This window comes from Trematomus bernacchii, unplaced genomic scaffold (assembly GCF_902827165.1).
Source record: "Trematomus bernacchii unplaced genomic scaffold, fTreBer1.1, whole genome shotgun sequence".
Lineage (NCBI taxonomy): Eukaryota > Metazoa > Chordata > Actinopteri > Perciformes > Nototheniidae > Trematomus > Trematomus bernacchii.
In genome coordinates this window covers 862910-885209 of record NW_022987584.1, presented here as the reverse complement: position 1 = coordinate 885209, position 22300 = coordinate 862910, and the positions used below count along the sequence as shown (strand labels likewise).

The 22300-nt window shown below is 40.5% G+C and overlaps 2 protein-coding genes across 4 annotated transcripts in view; one reads left to right on the top strand and one right to left on the bottom strand.

The window, feature by feature from the left end:
* LOC117480793 (nephronectin-like) overlaps window positions 1-170 on the bottom strand; it is an 11295-nt gene extending 11125 nt beyond the window's left edge. For all 3 annotated transcript variants that reach the window (XM_034128255.1, XM_034128257.1, XM_034128256.1), the window contains exon 1: window positions 1-170. This exon is cut by the window's left edge. The gene's annotated coding sequence lies outside the window, so the exon portion shown is untranslated.
* A 2645-nt stretch (window positions 171-2815) lies between these two features.
* Window positions 2816-20746, top strand: LOC117480799 (atrial natriuretic peptide receptor 2-like; the record flags this gene model as incomplete). The annotated part of the gene is given in 23 exon segments (XM_034128271.1): window positions 2816-2927; window positions 4000-4132; window positions 6009-6141; window positions 6554-6655; window positions 7110-7212; window positions 7575-7720; window positions 7806-7878; window positions 8664-8808; window positions 9236-9322; window positions 10115-10258; window positions 10949-11070; window positions 11655-11793; window positions 12733-12781; window positions 15914-16015; window positions 16794-16913; window positions 17274-17369; window positions 18199-18287; window positions 18484-18623; window positions 19175-19324; window positions 19621-19670; window positions 19672-19723; window positions 19862-19953; window positions 20425-20746. Coding segments are annotated over 23 exon segments (2547 nt in total), but the record flags the coding sequence as incomplete, so codon positions are not given.
* Between the last annotated feature and the right edge of the window lie 1554 nt (window positions 20747-22300).

The window sequence follows — 22300 nt, the reverse complement described above, 5'->3', positions numbered from 1 at the left end:
GAAAGATCCAAAACGTTACAATAGACACAACTGAATTAGAAAAAGTGTTTAAAACGACGGCTTTTGACGTTAAAATGATCCCTTATTGTGTTTCTGAAGGTGTTAAAATCCGGTCGGTTCGCCCGGAACGTTCCTAATGCTGCAGATAGAGGAGAGAGGGTCCTCGCGCACGCTCTGATTGGCTCTCAGGATTCCAACGGGTGCTGGCGCGTGCCGGATAGAACGGGAGGAAAAAACTGAAATAATTTCAGATTTTCCTTTTCGTTTCAAATAAAGTGTTTTTTTTATATAAGAATGCCTTTATTTAAATGTAGTTGTATATGTTACTTCTTGATATAACGTTTGTATTTATTATTGATGCATGAAATGTATTTATAAATGTGTAAAAGAGAGGAAGTGTTTAATCACGCTCCTCCTCTCACACACTCCATGTTGTGACATAAACACAGTGTGTGTGTGTGTGTGTGTGTGTGTGTGTGTGTGTGTGTGTGTCAGCGTGCTGCCTGAGTGTTGACAGTCAACAGCTGGAGATCTGCCCGGAAGCTAATGAAGCTGTGACGTCATCATAACAGCTGTTTCCGGTCACATGAGGCAGGTCCAGAGGAATATTGTGGGCTATATATTGTTTTATTATTTTACTCCTATTGTGTTATTCTATATTGTTCTAATGGTTCCCTGTACAGCAGCATGGTCACTCAGGTTGTTTTAAATGTGCTGTATAAATAAAGATTGAGATTGAAGAATATCATGTTTTATTCTGGTCATTATTATAGTGGTTTGTGACCTGAGGAATAAAAACGGTATAAAATGATGTAAACAAACCGTGTATTTATGGTCAGAGTGCAGGAGCAGCTTCTCGCCGGCAGAGGGAGACAGAAACACTCCGTTTATTTGTTTTTGTTTTCTCCTCCTCTCTCCTGCTGAGCTCCTCACTGAGGATTCATCCGTGAGAGGAGACACATGTCCTCTCGACCTGTCTGCCTCTCTAACCTGTCTGTCTCTCACCTGTCTCTCTCTCACCTGTCTGTCTCCTCACCTGTCTGCTCCTCTCACCTGTCTGTCTCTCTACACCTGTCTGTCTCTCACCTGTCTCTCTCTCACCTGTCTGTCTCTCACCTGTCTCTCTCTCACCTGTCTCTCTCTCACCTGTCTCTCTCTCACCTGTCTCTCTCTCACCTGTCTCTCTCTCACCTGTCTCTCTCTCACCTGTCTGTCTCTCTACCTGTCGTCTCTCTACCTGTCCTCGTCTCTCACCTGTCTGTCTCTCTCACCTGTCTGTCTCTCACCTGTCTGTCTCTCACCTGTCTGTCTCTCACCTGTCTGTCTCTCTACCTGTCTGTCTCTCACCTGTCTCTCTCTCACCTGTCTCTCTCTCACCTGTCTGTCTCTCTACCTGTCTGTCTCTCACCTGTCTGTCTCTCACCTGTCTCTCTCTCACCTGTCTGTCTCTCACCTGTCTCTCTCTCACCTGTCTGTCTCTCACCTGTCTGTCTCTCACCTGTCTCTCTCTCACCTGTCTGTCTCTCACCTGTCTCTCTCTCACCTGTCTGTCTCTCTACCTGTCTGTCTCTCACCTGTCTGTCTCTACCTGTCTGTCTCTCACCTGTCTGTCTCTCACCTGTCTCTCTCTCACCTGTCTCTCTCTCTCTCACCTGTCCTCTCTCACCTGTCTCTCTCTCACCTGTCTGTCTCTCTACCTGTCTGTCTCTCACCTGTCTGTCTCTCACCTGTCTGTCTCTCTACCTGTCTGTCTCTCACCTGTCTGTCTCTACCTGTCTGTCTCTCACCTGTCTGTCTCACACCTGTCTCTCTCTTCTCCCTCTCCCCTTCTCGAGGATAAAGTGTCTGGGGTCAACTTTCTGACTCTCTCTCTGCTGCCCAATTCTCCCTCGTATACGAATCTCCGTCTCCGCTATCATAGAGACGTCCTCTCAGTATCTCATCTTATGCGTTCATGAAGCTCTCTAGATAGACAAAGCTCGGCTCTGCTATCGTCTCTCGATCCTCGGATCTCTGAAGGAAGAGGCTCTCTAGGGGCTCATCTCTCTCTCTCTCTCTCTCTCTCTCTCTCTCTCTCTCTCTCTCTCTCTCCTCTCTCTCTCTCTCTCTCTCTCTCTCTCTCTCTCTCTCTGTGGATCAGCATCATGAAGGACAGTTTTTGGTTCGTGCTCTGGGTAAGTCTTCACATCTTAATCTGCCTTTAACTCGTCTGAAAGTGTTAATTCATAGGTTTATTAATTGATTATATTGATTGTTATTCAGCTTTCTATTGGATGAGTAAATGTAGAGAATGATATGAAAAGTGATTCTTCATCAGTTGCAAAGAAAAGCCTTTTCAAACAACTCAAAATGACTGAAAATAAATGCAAAAAGATAAGAAATGGATGCAAATCAACCAGGTTATTTAGTGTTGATGATTTGGTTTCAAACTCGACATTTTTATCCAACCCATCACATCGTCTGCGTTTACATTATTTAACCCTTCAGAAATAAAGAACATGTTCAATTACATTTTGTTCAACTTTGACCAGTCCTACTTATATGAATATTTACTCAGTTATTTAATATAATGTAGTTTCTTTGTCTTTATTTTTTAATTATTATACACTGAAAATATTTAATATGATTTAAAATAATTTGAATGTAATCGGCTTTCATTAATCACCTGATGGACAATCAGAAGCAGGTTCATTGCAATAGGCTACGTTATCTGTCTGGTGTCTGCGTGCGTACAATAACATATGTGTGTGTGTGTGTGTGTGTGTGTGTGTGTGTGTGTGTGTGTGTGTGTGTGTGTGTGTGTGTGTGTGTGTGTGTGTGTCAGGTGTGTGTGTGTCCGACCTGCTGTTGGCACGATCTGGATAACAGCGAGTACGACTGCTGGCCTCTGGACAAACCCAACGAGTACAACATGATGGACTGTGGAGGTCAGAGAACTCTTCTGTACTCGCTAACATGTGCTTTTATATATTTAGATTACAGCAGGTCGGTTATAAAGAGACTCTGAGACACCGTTATGTAAAGACAAAGGAACAACATCTACGTAAAAGGACTTAAAGCAGAACGCCCTTAAATAATATCAAACTATCCCAGAGATGCACAGAGGCAAACATCCACTCATCTTTACACTAAATATGTAAAAATGACTGAAAAATAGATGCAAAATGACTCAAATTTGACTCAAAATGACTCATATATAAAACAGAAGAACTGACTCATCCTAAGGCAGTTTTATTATCCCCTTTACTCCTGCTCTGACATTACGTTTATTAAGGATTAATAAACAAAGAATTTGAATACTCTCTAAATGTGAAAAACAAGTTATTTCTCCTAAATATGTCCCAATTTTTAAGCTTTATTTCTCATTCCGTTTTTTGTCTAAACCTAATTGTTTTACATTACAGCCCGGATTTATTTGTGTAAATTTAGAAATTGGAGATTAGAAAAACACAAGAGTTTTAGCCTGTAATAGCTCCGTTTGTCCACCGGGCAGAACGTGGTATGTTCACAAATATCCCCCTCAATATTTAGTAAAAAAAACCATGGAGCTCAAATCATCTTGGTAATATCTATCAAACGATGGATCCTAAACATCCACTGGATGTAGATTCTAAAAGCACAATATAAACGTATCGCTAGAAATGTAATCAAAAAGCATTTTAACGCCAAACTCTCCTTCAATTTAGGATTTTCCACTAAAAATAAATCGGGTGTCCGCCATGTTTTTTTTTCTCACTGAGAAAGTTTGCGATCACGTGACACGGACACCGGTCATTAGAAATGAATAGGAACACATATTGTATCCATGTCACGTCTTGAGAGGGTTATTTGTGAATATACTACGTTTTGCCCAGTGGACAAACGCAGCTATTACACCTTGTGTTGTGAGACTGGGCTGGTTTTCTCCTGCCGACCCTCAAAGAGGCTCAGACTGTTGACTTACCATAAATATGAAATGGTGGTAAAACTGGTAATTCCTCAGATGTTGACCCCTCTCAGGTCTGGAGATGGCGTGGCTGCTCCGCCCTCCAGACACCGTGAAGAGCGGAGAACCGTTCAGCGTCTCGTACTCTGTGAGCGCCGGAGAGGCGTTCTACAGCTGGGCCGTTGAGAACCACATCTTCACTCACAGGTTAGTGTGTTCTACTGAGAACCACATCTTCACTCACAGGTTAGTGTGTTCTACTGAGAACCACATCTTCACTCACAGGTTAGTGTGGTCTACTGAGAACCACATCTTCACTCACAGGTTAGTGTGTTCTACTGAGAACCACATCTTCACACACAGGTTAGTGTGTTCTACTGAGAACCACATCTTCACTCACAGGTTAGTGTGTTCTACTGAGAACCACATCTTCACACACAGGTTAGTGTGTTCTACTGAGAACCACATCTTCACTCACAGGTTAGTATGTTCTACTGAGAACCACATCTTCACTCACAGGTTAGTGTGTTCTACTGAGAACCACATCTTCACTCACAGGTTAGTGTGTTCTACTGAGAACCACATCTTCACTCACAGGTTAGTGTGTTCTACTGAGAACCACATCTTCACTCACAGGTTAGTGTGTTCTACTGAGAACCACATCTTCACTCACAGGTTAGTGTGGTCTACTGAGAACCACATCTTCACTCACAGGTTAGTGTGTTCTACTGAGAACCACATCTTCACACACAGGTTAGTGTGTTCTACTGAGAACCACATCTTCACTCACAGGTTAGTGTGTTCTACTGAGAACCACATCTTCACACACAGGTTAGTGTGTTCTACTGAGAACCACATCTTCACTCACAGGTTAGTATGTTCTACTGAGAACCACATCTTCACTCACAGGTTAGTGTGTTCTACTGAGAACCACATCTTCACTCACAGGTTAGTGTGTTCTACTGAGAACCACATCTTCACTCACAGGTTAGTGTGTTCTACTGAGAACCACATCTTCACACACAGGTTAGAGTGTTCTACTGAGAACCACATCTTCACACACAGGTTAGAGTGTTCTACTGAGAACCACATCTTCACACACAGGTTAGAGTGTTCTACTGAGAACCACATCTTCACTCACAGGTTAGTGTGTTCTACTGAGAACCACATCTTCACTCACAGGTTAGTGTGTTCTACTGAGAACCACATCTTCACTCACAGGTTAGTGTGTTCTACTGAGAACCACATCTTCACACACAGGTTAGTGTGTTCTACTGAGAACCACATCTTCACTCACAGGTTAGTGTGTTCTACTGAGAACCACATCTTCACTCACAGGTTAGTGTGTTCTACTGAGAACCACATCTTCACTCACAGGTTAGTGTGTTCTACTGAGAACCACATCTTCACACACAGGTTAGAGTGTTCTACTGAGAACCACATCTTCACACACAGGTTAGAGTGTTCTACTGAGAACCACATCTTCACTCACAGGTTAGTATGTTCTACTGAGAACCACATCTTCAGTCACAGGTTAGTATGTTCTACTGAGAACCACATCTTCACTCACAGGTTAGTGTGTTCTACTGAGAACCACATCTTCACTCACAGGTTAGTGTGTTCTACTGAGAACCACATCTTCACTCACAGGTTAGTGTGTTCTACTGAGAACCACATCTTCACTCACAGGTTAGTGTGTTCTACTGAGAACCACATCTTCACACACAGGTTAGAGTGTTCTACTGAGAACCACATCTTCACTCACAGGTTAGTGTGTTCTACTGAGAACCACATCTTCACTCACAGGTCCAGCATTTATTTTCTCTTAGATGAGTAATTTTAATTTCGTTTTTTGTCTAAACCTAATTATTTTACATTAGACCCCTGACATTTATTTGTGAATGTACAAATTGAAGATTAGAAAAACAAGAGGTTTTTTTTTCTCAGAGAATGAACTCCCTCACATGGCTTCTTAATTACCGTATTTGTTTACCCAAATGGCTCTAACACTCTGTCTAACACTCTGTCTAACACTCTGTCCAAACTGGATTTCGTCTGGTTTGAACCTCTTTGTAATCTTTAGTGCCATCGTGGACGCAGACGCAGCTCGGAGGTTCTGTGAAAACATCGACTGTCCGACCAACTGGAAAGACGCTGACGGAGAAAACTGCTGCATCCACCACGCCAACATCCACTCCTGTCCTCTGGGACACATGGTACACATCTGACTTCTTTTTAACATATTCTTATTAGTTATTTTCTCACATTCCCCTCCAGTTTAGAGGAACCGTTTCTTTAACAAGGGCTCACAACATGTAGAAGCTCTCAAATCCTGAAGAATTCAACAAAACGTATAGAAATCAAATCAATAATAACAATGAGAACGTAAATAACAGGTATAACAGAAATAAGATAAAAGATGGGTTAAGGTCATCCTACATATTACAATACTACAGTCCAATATACTCCTCATTTTAAAGAAGCCATTTTATATTTTATCGCCACCATTTCAGTTTTTTATCAGCGGGATGAAGGGAACAACCTCCAGCCTGGTTTTTAGAAAGGTTTGTTGAAGGGTTGAGCTTCGGCCGAGGAGGAACCCAAACGACACTCAGCTTTTTGTTTCAGACGGAGAGCATCTGCGGTCCCTGGATCCCTGACGACGGGAAGATCTTCACTCACACCATCTCCACCGCGGGGAAGATGACGCAGAGCAACTGGACCTCCAAGGTGACACAGAGCTTTATCAAGTATCTCAGAAGAGGGACTGATCCTCCTTCTGTACATCAAGGTGTGATAGGAGCTAGAGATGGGAAGCGGCAGTTCGTACAAATAAGTATAAAGTCCACAAACAACATTAACTCATTAGATCCCAATTGTACAAATATATTTCACTTCCTATTCTCTGCAGTTCAACCTAAACGTTAAAACATATGAGGATGATATCCTGACACATGCTAATCTCTTAACACTCACAGACGAAACACTACTTTAAACCTGTAGTCGTTTCTAAATGTACAGAAATAATCTCTTTATACAGATGATACACTACGTAACATCTCTACTGTTTATAACGTTCTTCCTTCCTTGTTTTTTTAACAAACCACCTCCAAAAACACCAAACTCTCAGATAACTCTTCCAGTTCTGACCCAGTTCCTCTGACCTCTGACCTCTGACCCCCAGGTGGTTCTGGTTCACTCCGGTTTGACCTCGCTCATCGCTCACATTCGAGTCGGACGCATGCAGGTCGCTCTGGAGGCCAAGAGCACCGTGGAGCCGGCTGTAGGTCAGTCACATCCACCTTTCTTTTACTGAGTGACCATGTAGACAACACGTATCATACAGCTTTGTTTGTGGGTATAACGGGTATTCTGAGGTACCTTTAGGGCTGGGTTTTGGTGATTTTGGCAACCCTTAGTGGTCCAATAACCCTTAATACCCTACCTACTGTTAAACTATAAATAAGTAGCTCCTATTTTCTGTGACCATGTAGACAACAAGTATCATACCCCATTATTTCTGGGTATAACAGGTATTCACAGGTACCTTTAGGGCCGGGTTTTGGCTACCCTTAGCGGTCCAATTACCCTTAATACTCTCCCTTCGCTTAAACCATAAACAAGTAGCTCCTGTTTTCTGGTTTCTAAGTGTGTGGAGATGGCGTCTGTGAGGAGGCGGAGCTTTGTTCTACGTGTTCGGCGGATTGTGGTGAATGCCCGATGACTCCAACCACCAAACTGTCCATCGGCCTGCCGCTCAGCCTGCTCTGCCTCTGCTTCGTCCTGACCGCCGTGGTGAGGATCTGACGAGAGAAAACCTGGAAAACACTACAAAATAATACAGGATATGAAACCTAATCAATAACACTGTGTTGTGCAGTGGCTGAGGTACCAGAAACAGAAGCTCCTGTGGGACGAGAGCTGGATCATCGACTTCTCCAAGATAAAACAAGGTACTATCAGCATCAGATGGGATAAACTGCTCTGAAACTGGGGTGAACTGGTGAGGAACTGGTCTATAAACTGGTGAGGAACTGGTCTATAAACTGGTCTATGAACTGGTGAGGAACTGGTCTATAAAGTGGTGAGGAACTGGTCTATAAACTGGCGAGGAACTGGTCTATAAACTGGTGAGGAACTTGTCTATAAACTGGTCTATAAACTGGTGAGGAACTGGTCTATAAACTGGTGAGGAACTGGTCTATAAACTGGTGAGGAACTGGTCTATAAACTGGTGAGGAACTGGTCTATAAACTGGTTTATGAACTGGTGAGGAACTGGTCTATAAACTGGTGAGGAACTGGTCTATAAACTGGTGAGGAACTGGTCTATAAACTGGCGAGGAACTGGTCTATAAACTGGTGAGGAACTTGTCTATAAACTGGTCTAAACTGGTGAGGAACTGGTCTATAAACTGGTGAGGAACTGGTCTATAAACTGGTCGATAAACTGGTTCACAAGAGGTCTGAAACTGGACCAAACAGATCTGGTCTACGCTGGTTTAGAAAGATCTGAAATTAGTCTTAAATGGACGCAAAATGTGTCCAAACCTGCATTTTGAAGTATTCCAATTTAGCACCGTAAACCACATTGTTTTTCCTTCAGCTCAGCACAGATTAGTTTAACTTTAAGGTAATTATATACAGAATAGTACAACTTTGCTGTCTTTTATAAAGTTTATGGTCATAAAAAAGCATGCATTTAGAATTGCTGTTGAACTTATTTTAAACCGTTACAGACCAGGAGGCCCGGATGACGATGGGCAGTCTGATGAGTGCGCCGGTGGGGAACAGCGACAGTAACACCAGCTGTGTGACGGCGCTCAGCTGCTACAACGGACAACCTGGGAGCCGGAAAACCCCGTTCACCTGCACCGGGATATAGTACGCTCAGTCATATCAAACCTCATCTGGCTTCCTTCCTTGTTCTTCCATCAAGCCAATAGACGCCTTACACACACATTTCTAACTCGTTTTCTTTCCTTTGGATGATGTTGTGCAATGCTCAAAATAATTTAAAGGGTAATTGAACGGTTTAAAAACTGAGCCTCGATGTCTTTCTAACGTCTCTGTCACTTTAGAGGAGGCGCTGTGGGAATTGTAGTCTTTTATACTCTGTTGACTACAGACGTCACGATTAGGCCTTTCTTATAAAAACTAAATACTGGCTCTAACAGCATCCATGCAACACTGAAGAAGCCTTTCTTTGTTTCGCTTCAGACTAAAGAAAGCTATGTTGTCCAAAGTGAAAGCAGTAGTAGAAGTAGAAGAGAAAACTTCCTGTATTCAAAATATTATTTTTACTTTCCAGTGATGGCAGGACGGTGGCCATCAAGAGGATTCAAACCAAAACCTTCTCCCTGTCCAAAACCATCAGACAGGAAGTCAAACAAGTCAGGTACCAAACACACACTCACACACACACACACACACACACACACACACACAGCCACATCGACCACTCCACACGTCACACTCACACTCCACACACACACGCACACTGCACACTACACACATCACACAACACCACACACAACACCACACACACGGCACACACACACCACACTTACCACCACAACACACACACAAACACACACATCCCCCACAACCCCCCCCCCAACCGCACACACACCACACCGCAACGCACGCACTCACTCACATCACAACAACACACACAAGGCACACACCCACACTCGCACACCTACACACCACACAAGCACACACCCACCACGCACGTCACACACACGAACACACAACACACCACACACGGCACACACACGCACTACACCACCACACCACACACAGGCACAACACCACGGCACACCCCCACTCACAGCACGACGCACACCACCACGCACTACACAGCAAGCACACACACGCACAAACACACACACACCCACGCTCGCACACACACACACACACCTACACACACACACACAGCCACTCACACACACCACTCACACACACTCACACACACACACACACACCACACACACACACACACACACAACACATACACACAACACACACACACACACACACACACACACACACACACACACACACCACACACACACTAAACCTTAATGTTAACTTGTCTCTGGCACAAACTGCTATAAATGAGAATACATAACGCTTTACCTTCATATTACATTTGTATATTCAGTATTTAACATTTCTTCCGTCTTCAGGAGTTCGACCACCCAAACCTGTGTAAGTTTATCGGAGGTTGCGTTGAGCCGCCGGATGTTGCCATAGTGACGGAGTACTGCCCCAAAGGAAGCCTTAACGACGTTCTGCTTAACGAGGAGATCCCACTCAACTGGGGCTTCAGGTACACACACACACACACACACACACACACACACACACACACACACACACACACACACACACACACACACACACACACACACACACACACACACACACACACACACACACACACACACACACACACACACACACACACACACTTTAATTGAAATGCAACAGCATGCTGACTTAATTAGGGTTACATAAATTACTTCACACAGAGGGCTCTCTTGTGTCATGGTAATGAGGGTTTGGAATAATCAGGAGAGTAAATAATAATCAGGAGAGTAAATAATGAAAAAGAGAGTAAATAATGAAAGTCAACAGAAAACATTGATGGATTATAAACGTCTGTATTATCTGTTAAGCCTTTTTCTTTATGTATGTGTTTTTTTACATAGTACACTATTCCAAAAGTTTGAAATCATATTATTTTAATACATTTTTTAACATACTTCTTTAATAATTTAATTACATTTTTAGGTTGAGGCTTCCTCCTGGACTTTATTTTAGTTTTAATTCTTAAACCTAAAATTAAACTAGGTTAGACTGATATCCTAAATATCTTGAAGTTATCCTAATAACTTATAACGCTCAATGTTCTTAATTAAATCTTACTGTCTTTATATATATGGGGTTGGGTTTAAATTTGTACATTTAAAATTAAAAAGTAAATAATATATAACCCTCCGTGTTTTACCCTCTGCAGGTTTTCCTTCGCTACAGACATAGCGCGCGGCGTGGCGTACCTCCACCAACACAAGATCTGTCACGGCCGACTGAAGTCTGTAAACTGCGTGATCGACGACCGCTGGGTCTGCAAAATCACAGGTGAAGATTATACATAAGATATACAACTATCTGGGAATGTTTGGTTATTTTGAAGGTTCAAAAAGGGATGAAAATGGAGCTGAAATATGCGCCGCCTGTTTGTAGCAGCTCTCCTTTGTTTCTACTTCTCTTGTATTTTCTCTATATTCTCCATTTATTTTTTACAACTCTTTACCTTTTATCGTAGTTAGGTAAGTTACGGTACGTTTATTTATACAGCACATTCTCAGACACAGAGGCAATTCAAAGTGCTTCACATCGACATTAACACTTAACAAGAAGACAACAGAAATGAACACAATAAATAAACACAATGGAATAACATGCATAAAAGAGATAGAGAATAGTTTAATTGTGAGCTTTGGGACACTGTTTTCCAACTTGTATATATTATTGTTAGGCTTTCTAACACATTTCAATAGTTACTTTATCACTTTATTTTTGCTGTATTATTCTTTTAATTTGTATTCTATTTTTACCCTCGTGTGAATCCTGTTTTTAACTCTGACCTGTTGCTGCTATGAACGCCTGAATTTCCCCACGGGGATAAATAAAGATCCATCTTATCTTATCTTATCTATCAGATTTCGGGTTGAGAATGTATCGCAGGCACGAGGGGGCGGAGCCTCTTTCGTCCTATCAGCAGAGACTTCAGGAGGTCTACATGCCGCCTGAGTTTCATAACTCCAGCATGGAGCCCACGCTCCCTGCAGACGTGTTCAGGTGCACCCAAATAACATTTATGTCAACTTTATTTAAAACACACGTGGATGCACACAATGTCTGTTTTTTGTTATTACTCCACATATTTTATTCCATTCTATTTCAATGTAAACACTGCTATATCTTTAAAAATAAAATGTTTTAATGTCATTATAGTTTTCTTAAAATAGTTCTCTATCAGTGTTTTACCTTTATGTATGCACCACAACACCAAGTCAAATTCCTCGTACGTGTCCACCTACCTGGTGATAAACCTGATTCTGATTCTGATATAGATTCAAATAATTTTTCATATTTGAAATCGTAAGAATGCAAACATCTGACAATTGAAGCAAGACATAGACACAGTCTTTCATATAATTATTTATACTAAAAGTTTCAGAATGCCGATTTCAGGGACTTTTCATTTGAGATAAAAAGGTTTGAGAAATTGCAGTGTTGCAAAGAACTTGAGCTAATGATGCTAATGCTAATGCATTTCGTAACGACAATGTTCCTTAAATGTAACTGGGAGAATATTCTAGGCTTGGTTAGGAAGCAAAACAATAAATGATATCCACACGGTTTTTACAATTTATAAACATGGCCATCATTATGAATTAAAAAAATATTACTCAATACTAATTGGACATATTTTCAGTAACTCTGAGGATCCTGTAGGGGGCGCATATCGCTGAAAGACTGTATTTAAAGTAACCAATATAATAATATTATCAATGAAATATCAGGGAGACCACAATCCAACACCACCCCGACCTTGAGCTGAACAGAAAATGTGATGGTTCACCTTGTGGGGACGTTTTATCGGGGTCCCCACAAGGACACACACACACACACACACACACACACACACACACACACACACACACACACACACACACACACACACACACACACACACACACACACACAGTTAATACCCTCTGCATGTCTTCACAGTTACTCCATCATTCTGCTGGAGATCGCCACTCGCAGCGATCCCGTTCCAGTAAGTCCCAGTTTCACAATATCTGTAATGTTCTATAATGTCGTGGCTTCCTTCCTTGTTTTCTATCAAGACACTAGACGCCTTCAACAGACATTTTTACCTCGTTTTCTTTCCTTTATATTCGTGTTACTCACAGTCGATGAGTTGCTTGGCCTCCGATGGTTTGGATGATGTTGTGCAATGCTCAAAATAAAATAGCAAACTGTTTACACATGCAACAAAGAAAAGAGGCCTTTACAAAAGTCACAACAGAGAGGCAAAACTCAAATAAAGAAACAAACAACTTAGGTATGCTTTCTTGCTTTCTCTCTTTGTTAAGGCTTGTATAACTTAAAGGATAATTGAACGGTTAAAAACTGAGCCTCGACGGCGTCTTTTCTGACATCTCTGTCACTTTAGAGGAGGGCGCCCTGGAAATTGTAGTCTTTTATACTCTGTTGACTACAGACGTCACGATTAGGTGGCCTTTCTTATAAAAGCAAAATACTGGCTCTAACAACACATCTGTACAAATACAGCAGAGGTGGGAAGTAGTGGAGTACAAATACTTCGTTACTGTACTTAAGTACATTTGTCTGGTATCAGTACTTTACTCCACTACTTATTTTTCTGATGACTTTTTACTTTTACTTCTTACATGTTGAACCCAAATACCTGTACTTTCTACTTCTTACATGTTGAACCCAAATACCTGTACTTTCTACTTCTTACATGTTGAACCCAAATACCTGTACTTTCTACTTCTTACATGTTGAACACAATACTGTACTTTCTACTTCTACATGTGAACACAAATAACCGTTACTTTCTACTTCTTACATTTTGAACCCAAATACCTGTACTTTTCTACTTCTTACATTTTGAACCACAAATACCCTGTACTTTCTACTTCTTACATGTTGAACACAAATACATGTACTTTTCTACTTCTTACATGTTGAACACCAAATACCTGTACTTTCTACTTCTTACATGTTGAACACAAATACCTGTACTTCTACTTCTTACATGTTGAACACAAATACCTGTTACTTTCTACTTCTTACATTTGAACACACAATACCTGTACTTTCTACTTCTTACATGTTGAACACAAATACCTGTTACTTTCTACTTCTTACATGTTTGAACCCAAATACCTGTACTTTCTACTTCTTACATTTGAACACAAATACCTGTACTTTCTACTTCTACATGTTGAACCCAAATACCGTACTTTCTACTTCTTACATGTGAACCCAAATACCTGTACTTTCTACTTCTTACATGTTGACCCCAAATACCCTGTACTTTCTACTTCTTACATTTGAACACCAAATACCTGTACTTTCTACTTCTTACATGTTGAACTACAATACCTGTACTTTCTACTTCTTACATGTGAACCCAAATACCTGTACTTTTCTACTTCTTACATGTTGAACACAAATACCTGTACTTTCTACTTCTTACATGTTGAACCCCAAATACCTGTACTTTCTACTTCTTACATTTGAACACAAATACCTGTACTTTCTACTTCTTACATGTTGAACCAAATACCTGTACTTTCTACTTCTTACATGTTGAACACAAATACCTGTACTTTCTACTTCTTACATGTTGAACACAAATACCTGTACTTTCTACTTCTTACATGTTGAACCAAATACCTGTACTTTCTACTTCTTACTGTTGAACACAAATACCTGTACTTTCTATCTTACATGTTGAACACAAATACCTGTACTTTCTACTTCTTACATGTTGAACAAATACCTGTTTCTACTTCTTACATGTTGAACCAAATACCTGTACTTTCTACTTCTTACATGTTGAACACAAATACCTGTACTTTCTACTTCTTACATTTGAACACAAATACCTGTACTTTCTACTTCTTACATGTTGAACACAATACCTGTACTTTCTACTTCTTACATGTTGAACCAAATACCTGTACTTTCTACTTCTTACATGTTGAACCAAATACCTGTACTTTCTACTTCTTACATGTTGAACACAAATACCTGTACTTTCTACTTCTTACATGTTGAACACAAATACCTGTACTTTCTACTTCTTACATGTTGAACAAATACCTGTACTTTCTACTTCTTACATGTTGAACACAAATACCTGTACTTTCTACTTCTTACATGTTGAACCAAATACCTGTACTTTCTACTTCTTACATGTTGAACAAATACCTGTACTTTCTACTTCTTACATGTTGAACACAAATACCTGTACTTTCTACTTCTTACATGTTGAAACAAATACCTGTACTTTCTACTTCTTACATGTTGAACCAATACCTGTACTTTCTACTTCTTACATGTTGAACCCAAATACCTGTACTTTCTACTTCTTACATGTTGAACCAAATACCTGTACTTTCTACTTCTTACATGTTGAACCAAATACCTGTACTTTCTACTTCTTACATGTTGAACACAAATACCTGTACTTTCTACTTCTTACATGTTGAACACAATACCTGTACTTTCTAATCTCACATTTCCCAAACAGGCTGGTTCCTTTAGTTTGAATGTGTGTTTGGTGGCGTGATCATTATTATTTAGAGTCATTGCGTGCCTATTGATTTGAACACGATCCGTGTATCCATCATTTCCTGGTCTTCTCTAAAGAAGAGGGACCAATGAAAACGTTGTCAATGTTGCCGTTGTTCAGCATGGAAACATTCATTAGCTAACAATGACATTATTGTTCTATTAATATAAAGGGAGGTCAGGTACTCTTTAAAACAGCTGCTAGTTATGGGTACTTTTTACTGAAGTACATTTCAAAGCCTCTTTACTTGACTTGAGTAAAGAAGTTTAGTCAGTACTTCTACTTTCACCAGAGTATTTTTAAACACGAGTATCTGTACTTCTACTTGAGTAAAGGATGTGTGTACTTCTACTTGAGTAAAGGATGTTTGTACTTCTACTTGAGTAACGGATGTGTGTACTTCTGCTTGAGTAAAGGATGTGTGTACTTCTACTTGAGTAAAGGATGTGTACTTCTACTTGAGTAAAGGATGTTTGTACTTCTACTTGAGTAACGGATGTTTGTACTTCTACTTGAGTAACGGATGTGTGTACTTCTACTCGAGTAAAGGATGTGTGTACTTCCTGTATATTTGTGCAGGTGGAGGAGTCAAGCCTGGAGAGCTCCTGGTGTCCTCCTCTCCCCGAGCTGATCTCCAGTCAGGTGGACAACACCTGTCCCTGTCCCGCAGACTACGTGGAGGTACTGTTCGTTACAAAAACTAAATTAGTCGTAGTATTAAAAAAAGTCTAAATCTACCTCTAACTAAGCATTATATCATTTAAATGTCTTATTATTGAACTGTTTTATTCCACTTCTCTTGTGCACAAGTCTCTAATTGTATATGAATTGGACTGACCTGTAAAAGGAGATTTCTTGTTCAATATGATGCTTAGTTTATATTTCTGTGAGCTACATTTTGAATGATCTCGTTGACTGTTTGTTATAGAGAGGTAAAGTAATACACTGATTAACAAACCGTTGGTTGTTGACTTGCTAATTATCCTTTTGGTTAAAACTGCTTAAATATGTTATATTTAAGCACATTTTTACCTTACTAAATGTTGGTTTTGGGATAATACAAATGTAAATAATGTCCTTTTATTACATTTTTACAAAATAGATAATATAATTCACTAACGTTTTAGCTGGACTTTAATGTCATGTCTTTTTTGGACATTGTTGAGACCTTTTACTTCAATGGTTATAGTTTTTGTATATTTCATAAACACAAGTATCACCTCAGATACTGCCCCTCTTGTAATAGAAGGAATTACACCAAAATCTGTGAAAACGGAATAAAATAAATACAACATTTGGTCTGTTTACCTCCATTAAACAGATACAGGTGAACCCCCATTCCTAATAAACACAGGTGTCTCTTACCTGTCCTGTCGTCCTTTCTGTCCCTCCTGTGATATGATACAACTCTAAATAATGTTCTGTTCCCGTCCTTTCTGTCCCTCCCGTGTCTCCATAGTTGATCCGGAGATGTCGCTCTCAGAATCCGTTTCACCGGCCGACCTTCGAGCAGATCAAGAAGTTTGTCAACCGGGTCAACCCGATCAAAGTCAGCCCGGTGGACATGATGATGAACCTGGTGATCAATCAATCAATAAATAAATAAATAAATAAATAAATAAATAAATAAATAAATAAATAAATAAATAAATAAATTTACAGACGTTTTAAACATATTGACCCCCATTTTAGAAACAGAAACTGTGACGGACATTTGTCTACGCTCTATTTTATTAACATGAATCTAGAAGACCTATCTGCACATCTATTGATAATAAACTGTTAGTTGAAGCCTTAATACTAATTATTTTACCTTAGTTGTGATATCTTGTTTCTAAACAGTTACTATATCATTGACTCCTGAGTTTCCCCACGGGGATAAATAAAGATCCATCTTTTCTTAATGTATTTATTTCTATATATAATCTCTGTTTTCCAGATGGAGAAGTACAGCAAACACCTGGAGGGTTCTGGTGCCGAGAGGCACTCAGGACCTGACCGCACGAGAAACAGAAATCCTGACCGGCTGCTTTACTAGTAACACACACACACACACACCTACACACACTACACCACACACACACACACCACACACACACACCACACACACACACACACGCACGCACACACGCACACGCACACACACACACACACACTACACACCACCACACACACACCACACACACACACACACACACACACAACACACACGCACGCACGCACGCCACGCACGCACGCCACACGCACACGCACACACACACACACACCACACACACCTACACACACACACACACACACACCTACACGCACGCACGCACGCACGCACACGCACACGCACTTACACACACACACACACACATTTGGTTTAAATAGGATTTATATAGCCCCATGATAGTGATTACAAATCATTTCCATGGAAAGACGTGTTAAATTGCCTGATTGAAGCAGGACCCCAGTGAGCTCCAGAGTATGTGCATTGTTTCAGGGAACCATATTAATGATCAAATAAATGCATTTAATAGCAAAAAATAATGATTTAAAATCATTTTAAGGGAAAAAGTGTGGAGAGAACTTCACTTTCCAAGGCAGAAATAGTGATTAAAAAGTGTCTTAATATGGACAGAGAGTACCCAGAGAACCAGGCTGCTGCACCTGGAGGGAGAGGGGGAGAGGGGAGTGCTTTAGTGTGGGTAAGAACGTGAGGTATTGAACCCTGCTTCATGTCCAATTGATGGACTTTTATTTATATTGAAAAGGTCCATGAATTGGACAATTTTGTACAATTCATGGACCTTTTCAATGCAATCAGAGTCTGTATGATTTTATGATCATTTGAGACGACCACTTCCTGTTATTGTTTCACAGGTATGCTCCCCAGACAGGTGGCAGACGACCTGCGTCAGGGGAAACCTCTGAAGGCTCAGAGCTACGTCAGCGCCACCGTCTTCTTCAGGTTCAATTAACACTCACTTAGGCCGGTCAATTAACACTAATTGATCCTGGTTTATCAATTAGGAGAGACACACATAAAGACACTAAAGTGGATATTTAGAATGAAAATAACGTAATTTTATCCAAATGTTTACTGTGTGTGTGTGTGTGTGTGTGTGTGTGTGTGTGTGTGTGTGTGTGTGTGTGTGTGTGTGTAGTGATATCGTAGGTTTCACTCAGCTCTCCAGCAGCAGCACTCCTTATCAAATCGTTGATTTCCTGAACAAACTCTACACGACGTTCGACGACATCATCGACAACTACGATGTGTACAAGGTGGAGACCATCGGAGACGCCTGTGAGACACACACACACTCACTCACACACACACTCACACACACACTCACACTCACTCCACACACACACACACACACACACACACACACACACACACACACACACACACACAACACACACACACACACACACCACACAACTACACACACACACACACCACACACAGTTGTTGGTTTTGATTCGTGACGGCACACCATACTTAGGTATACAAATTATTCCATTATCTACTTTCAATCTCAATCTTATTTATTTAAAACAACCTCAGTTGACCAAGGTGCGGTACAGGGAAACAATGTGGAACAATGTTAGAACAAGTGTGGAACAATAGAGAATAACACAATATGATTGAAATAATAAAAACAATAATTAAAAACAAAGCTAAAAAAATCACAATAACTAGAAACATTGTACAAAATTATAGACATTTAGAAATGTCTATCTTCAACTAGCATTACAAGTTAACAAATACTTTGTTTAATATATATGTAACTGCTGGTATGTGTGTGTGTGTGTGTGTGTGTGTGTGTGTGTGTGTGTGTGTGTGTGTGTCAGATATGGTGGTGTCGGGGGTCCCTCAGGAGAACGGGGTGCAGCACGCAGCAGAGATCAGCAGCCTGGCTCTGGACCTGGTGGGGGTCTGCAGCTGCTTCAGGATCCCACACACACACACACTGCTGCAGATACGAGCGGGGATACACTCCGGTACACACACACACACACACACACACACACACACACACACACACACACACACACACACACCACACACACACACACACACACACACCACACACACCACACACACACAGCACACACACACACACACACACACACACACACACCACACACACACACTGAATTAATAAATTCAGGTCTGTTATCATCAGTACTAATAACTAGTGTGTGTGTGTGTGTGTGTGTGTGTGGTGTGTGTGTGTGTGTGTGGTGTGTGTGTGTGTGGTGTGTGTGTGTGTGTGTGTGTGTGTGTGTGTGTGTAGGTCCGGTTGGTGGCGGGGGGTCGTTTGGGACGAAGATGCCTCGTTACTGTTTTGTTTGGAGACACGGTGAACACGGCGTCCAGGATGGAGTCCACCAGCCTGGGTACACTCAGAACTCTCTATAAGTTATATATATAATTCATTCTTTATATTACTATATAACGTGAAGTGTGTGTGTGTGTGTGTGTGTGTGTGTGTGTGTGTGTGTGTGTGTGTGTGTGTGTGTGTGTGTGTGTGTCAGCGTTGAAGATCCAGTGCAGCTCTGCAGCGTTCTACCTGCTGGAGGAGATCGGAGGATACCTGCTGACCTGCAGAGGAACTCTCAGTGTGAAGGTGAGACTCTTATTCTGAGATTCAAATCTGAATATAATAGAAAAACAACTGAGAATAGATTAATGAAATCATGAGAAAAATGTATTTATATTACATTAAAAATATAAATAAATGAAATGAAAAAATGTCTCTGAGATTCAAGAATTAACAAATATTTTAGAAAATAACATTTTAAATTTTTAATCATATTTAATTAAAGATTCTCGGATTAAACTCTTAAAATTACAGAAATCTAATGATATTCTTGGAGATTAAATTAAATTCATACATTTTGGGGATTTTTCTGTGATTTGTTTAAAGAGATTAAATAAATAATAAATATTCCAGAGGCTATTCTCTAAATCCATAAATCTACAAGGAACAAAACTCATCTGTGAATGAAATATAAACCTGATGATGATGATGATGATGATGATGATGATGATGATGATGATGATGATGATGATGATGATGATGATGATTTGTGTGAAGGGGAAAGGGGACATGGTGACGTACTGGCTGGAGGGGAAGAAGAAGAAGAACTGTAGAGAGACGACCAAACACACCAACGAAGAAGAAGAGGAGGAAGAGGAGGAGGAAGAGCAGCTGTTCTCCTCCATCCCGGGGAGTCTGCCCGACGGCAGCCTGCAGCTCGCCTGACGAGGGAAATACATTCAATATATATATATATATATATATATATATTCTTTAAATTCAGTCAAAGTGTAAGATTTTAGTTTAAGACAAGTTATTTATGTAAGATGTTTATTTAACACAATTATATGTATCATGTGAGCGGACTATATTACAGAGAAACAAGAAATTAAATACACATTTTTACAGAATTAGGAAAAAACACTTAATATATATGAATACTAAATAATTTAAAAAAACATCTCAAGTAATACTAGAACAATACAAAAAGGCCAACCTGTAAAAACAAATACTTTAATATTTTCCATAACAGTAAAATGTGAAATCATACTAACTGAAAGAAATACAAATAATAATATAAAATATATTATTATTTTTTAACAGTTTTAATAAATAAACTCCAATAATAGTATTTAGTATTAATTTGTGAGTGTTGTGTTTGTGCTACCCTGCAGTCAAGTATTTATTGTTGATATGTGTTATTATGACGCTCATGCTGCGTTCACACCGGACGCGATGCGAATATTCGGTTGTTTCTGTGTTTTTCTGTGTTTTTATTATAATGTTAATCTGTGCATGTGAAGTCTGTAAGAACCATGAGACACACACTATGAATACAACATGTTGTTAATGTTAACATTTGAACTTCACCGTGTGACGAAGAAAGGATTACGCCCCCGGAAATGTTTTAATGAAAGTAATAATGCATTTAAAAGAAACAGATTTATATGTACTGAACATATATAATAATAAATATAAAAACTGCCTGAATGAGTTCAAATGAACACGTCTCAGTTTGACCCTCGCTGGCTCCCTTACTTCATTATTCAGACGCCAAGACATGCTGAGACTCTTTCACTGTTCCCCTAATTAACAGAGTGGGGTGTGTGTGTGTGTGGGTGGTGGTGTGTGTGTGTGTGTGTGTGTGGTGTGTGTGTGTGTGTGTGGTGTGTGATCATCTGGGGAGTGTGTGTGTGTGTGTTGTGTGTGATCATCTGGTGGAGTGTTGTGTGTGTGTGTGTGGTGTGTGTGTGTGTGTGATCATCTGGTGAGTGTGTGTGTGATCATCTGGTGGAGTGTGTGTGATCATCTGTTAGAGTGTGTGTGTGATCATCTGGTGGAGTGTGTGTGTGATCATCTGGTGGAGTGTGTGTGTGTGTGTGTGTGTGTGTGTGTGTGTGTGCTCTGTGTGAGGTGTGGGTGGGCTGTGATGTGTGTTGTGTGTGCATCATCTGTTAGAGCTGTGGGGCTGTGTGTGAAGTGTCTGTGTTGTGATACTATGTTAGCGATGGTGTGTGTGTGTGTGATCATCTGGTGGCAGTGTGTGGTGTGGTGTGTGTGTTGTGTGTGTGTGTGTGTGTGTGTGTGTGGTGTGTGTGATCAAGGGCGGCTACAACCTACAACAAGATGAACATATTTGACCGTGATTTTTTTAATTGCTAATACACGTTTTCAAAATGAATGCCGAAGCGTAACGACATACTGATACCGGTTAGTTAAACACCATGAATTAATTGCTTTTGTCAAGTCTGCAGACAGACGGCAGGCGACAAACCTTTTAAATTGCAGTGTTTTCTAAATGGAGATCGGCCTAAGCTAACGCAGTATATGCTCCGCACCGTCCACACTCTCAACAACGGCCTATACAGACATAAATAAAGCAGCGACTGTATTCACCATGACACAGGCAGTCTGTGGTTTGTACTTGTTTCAC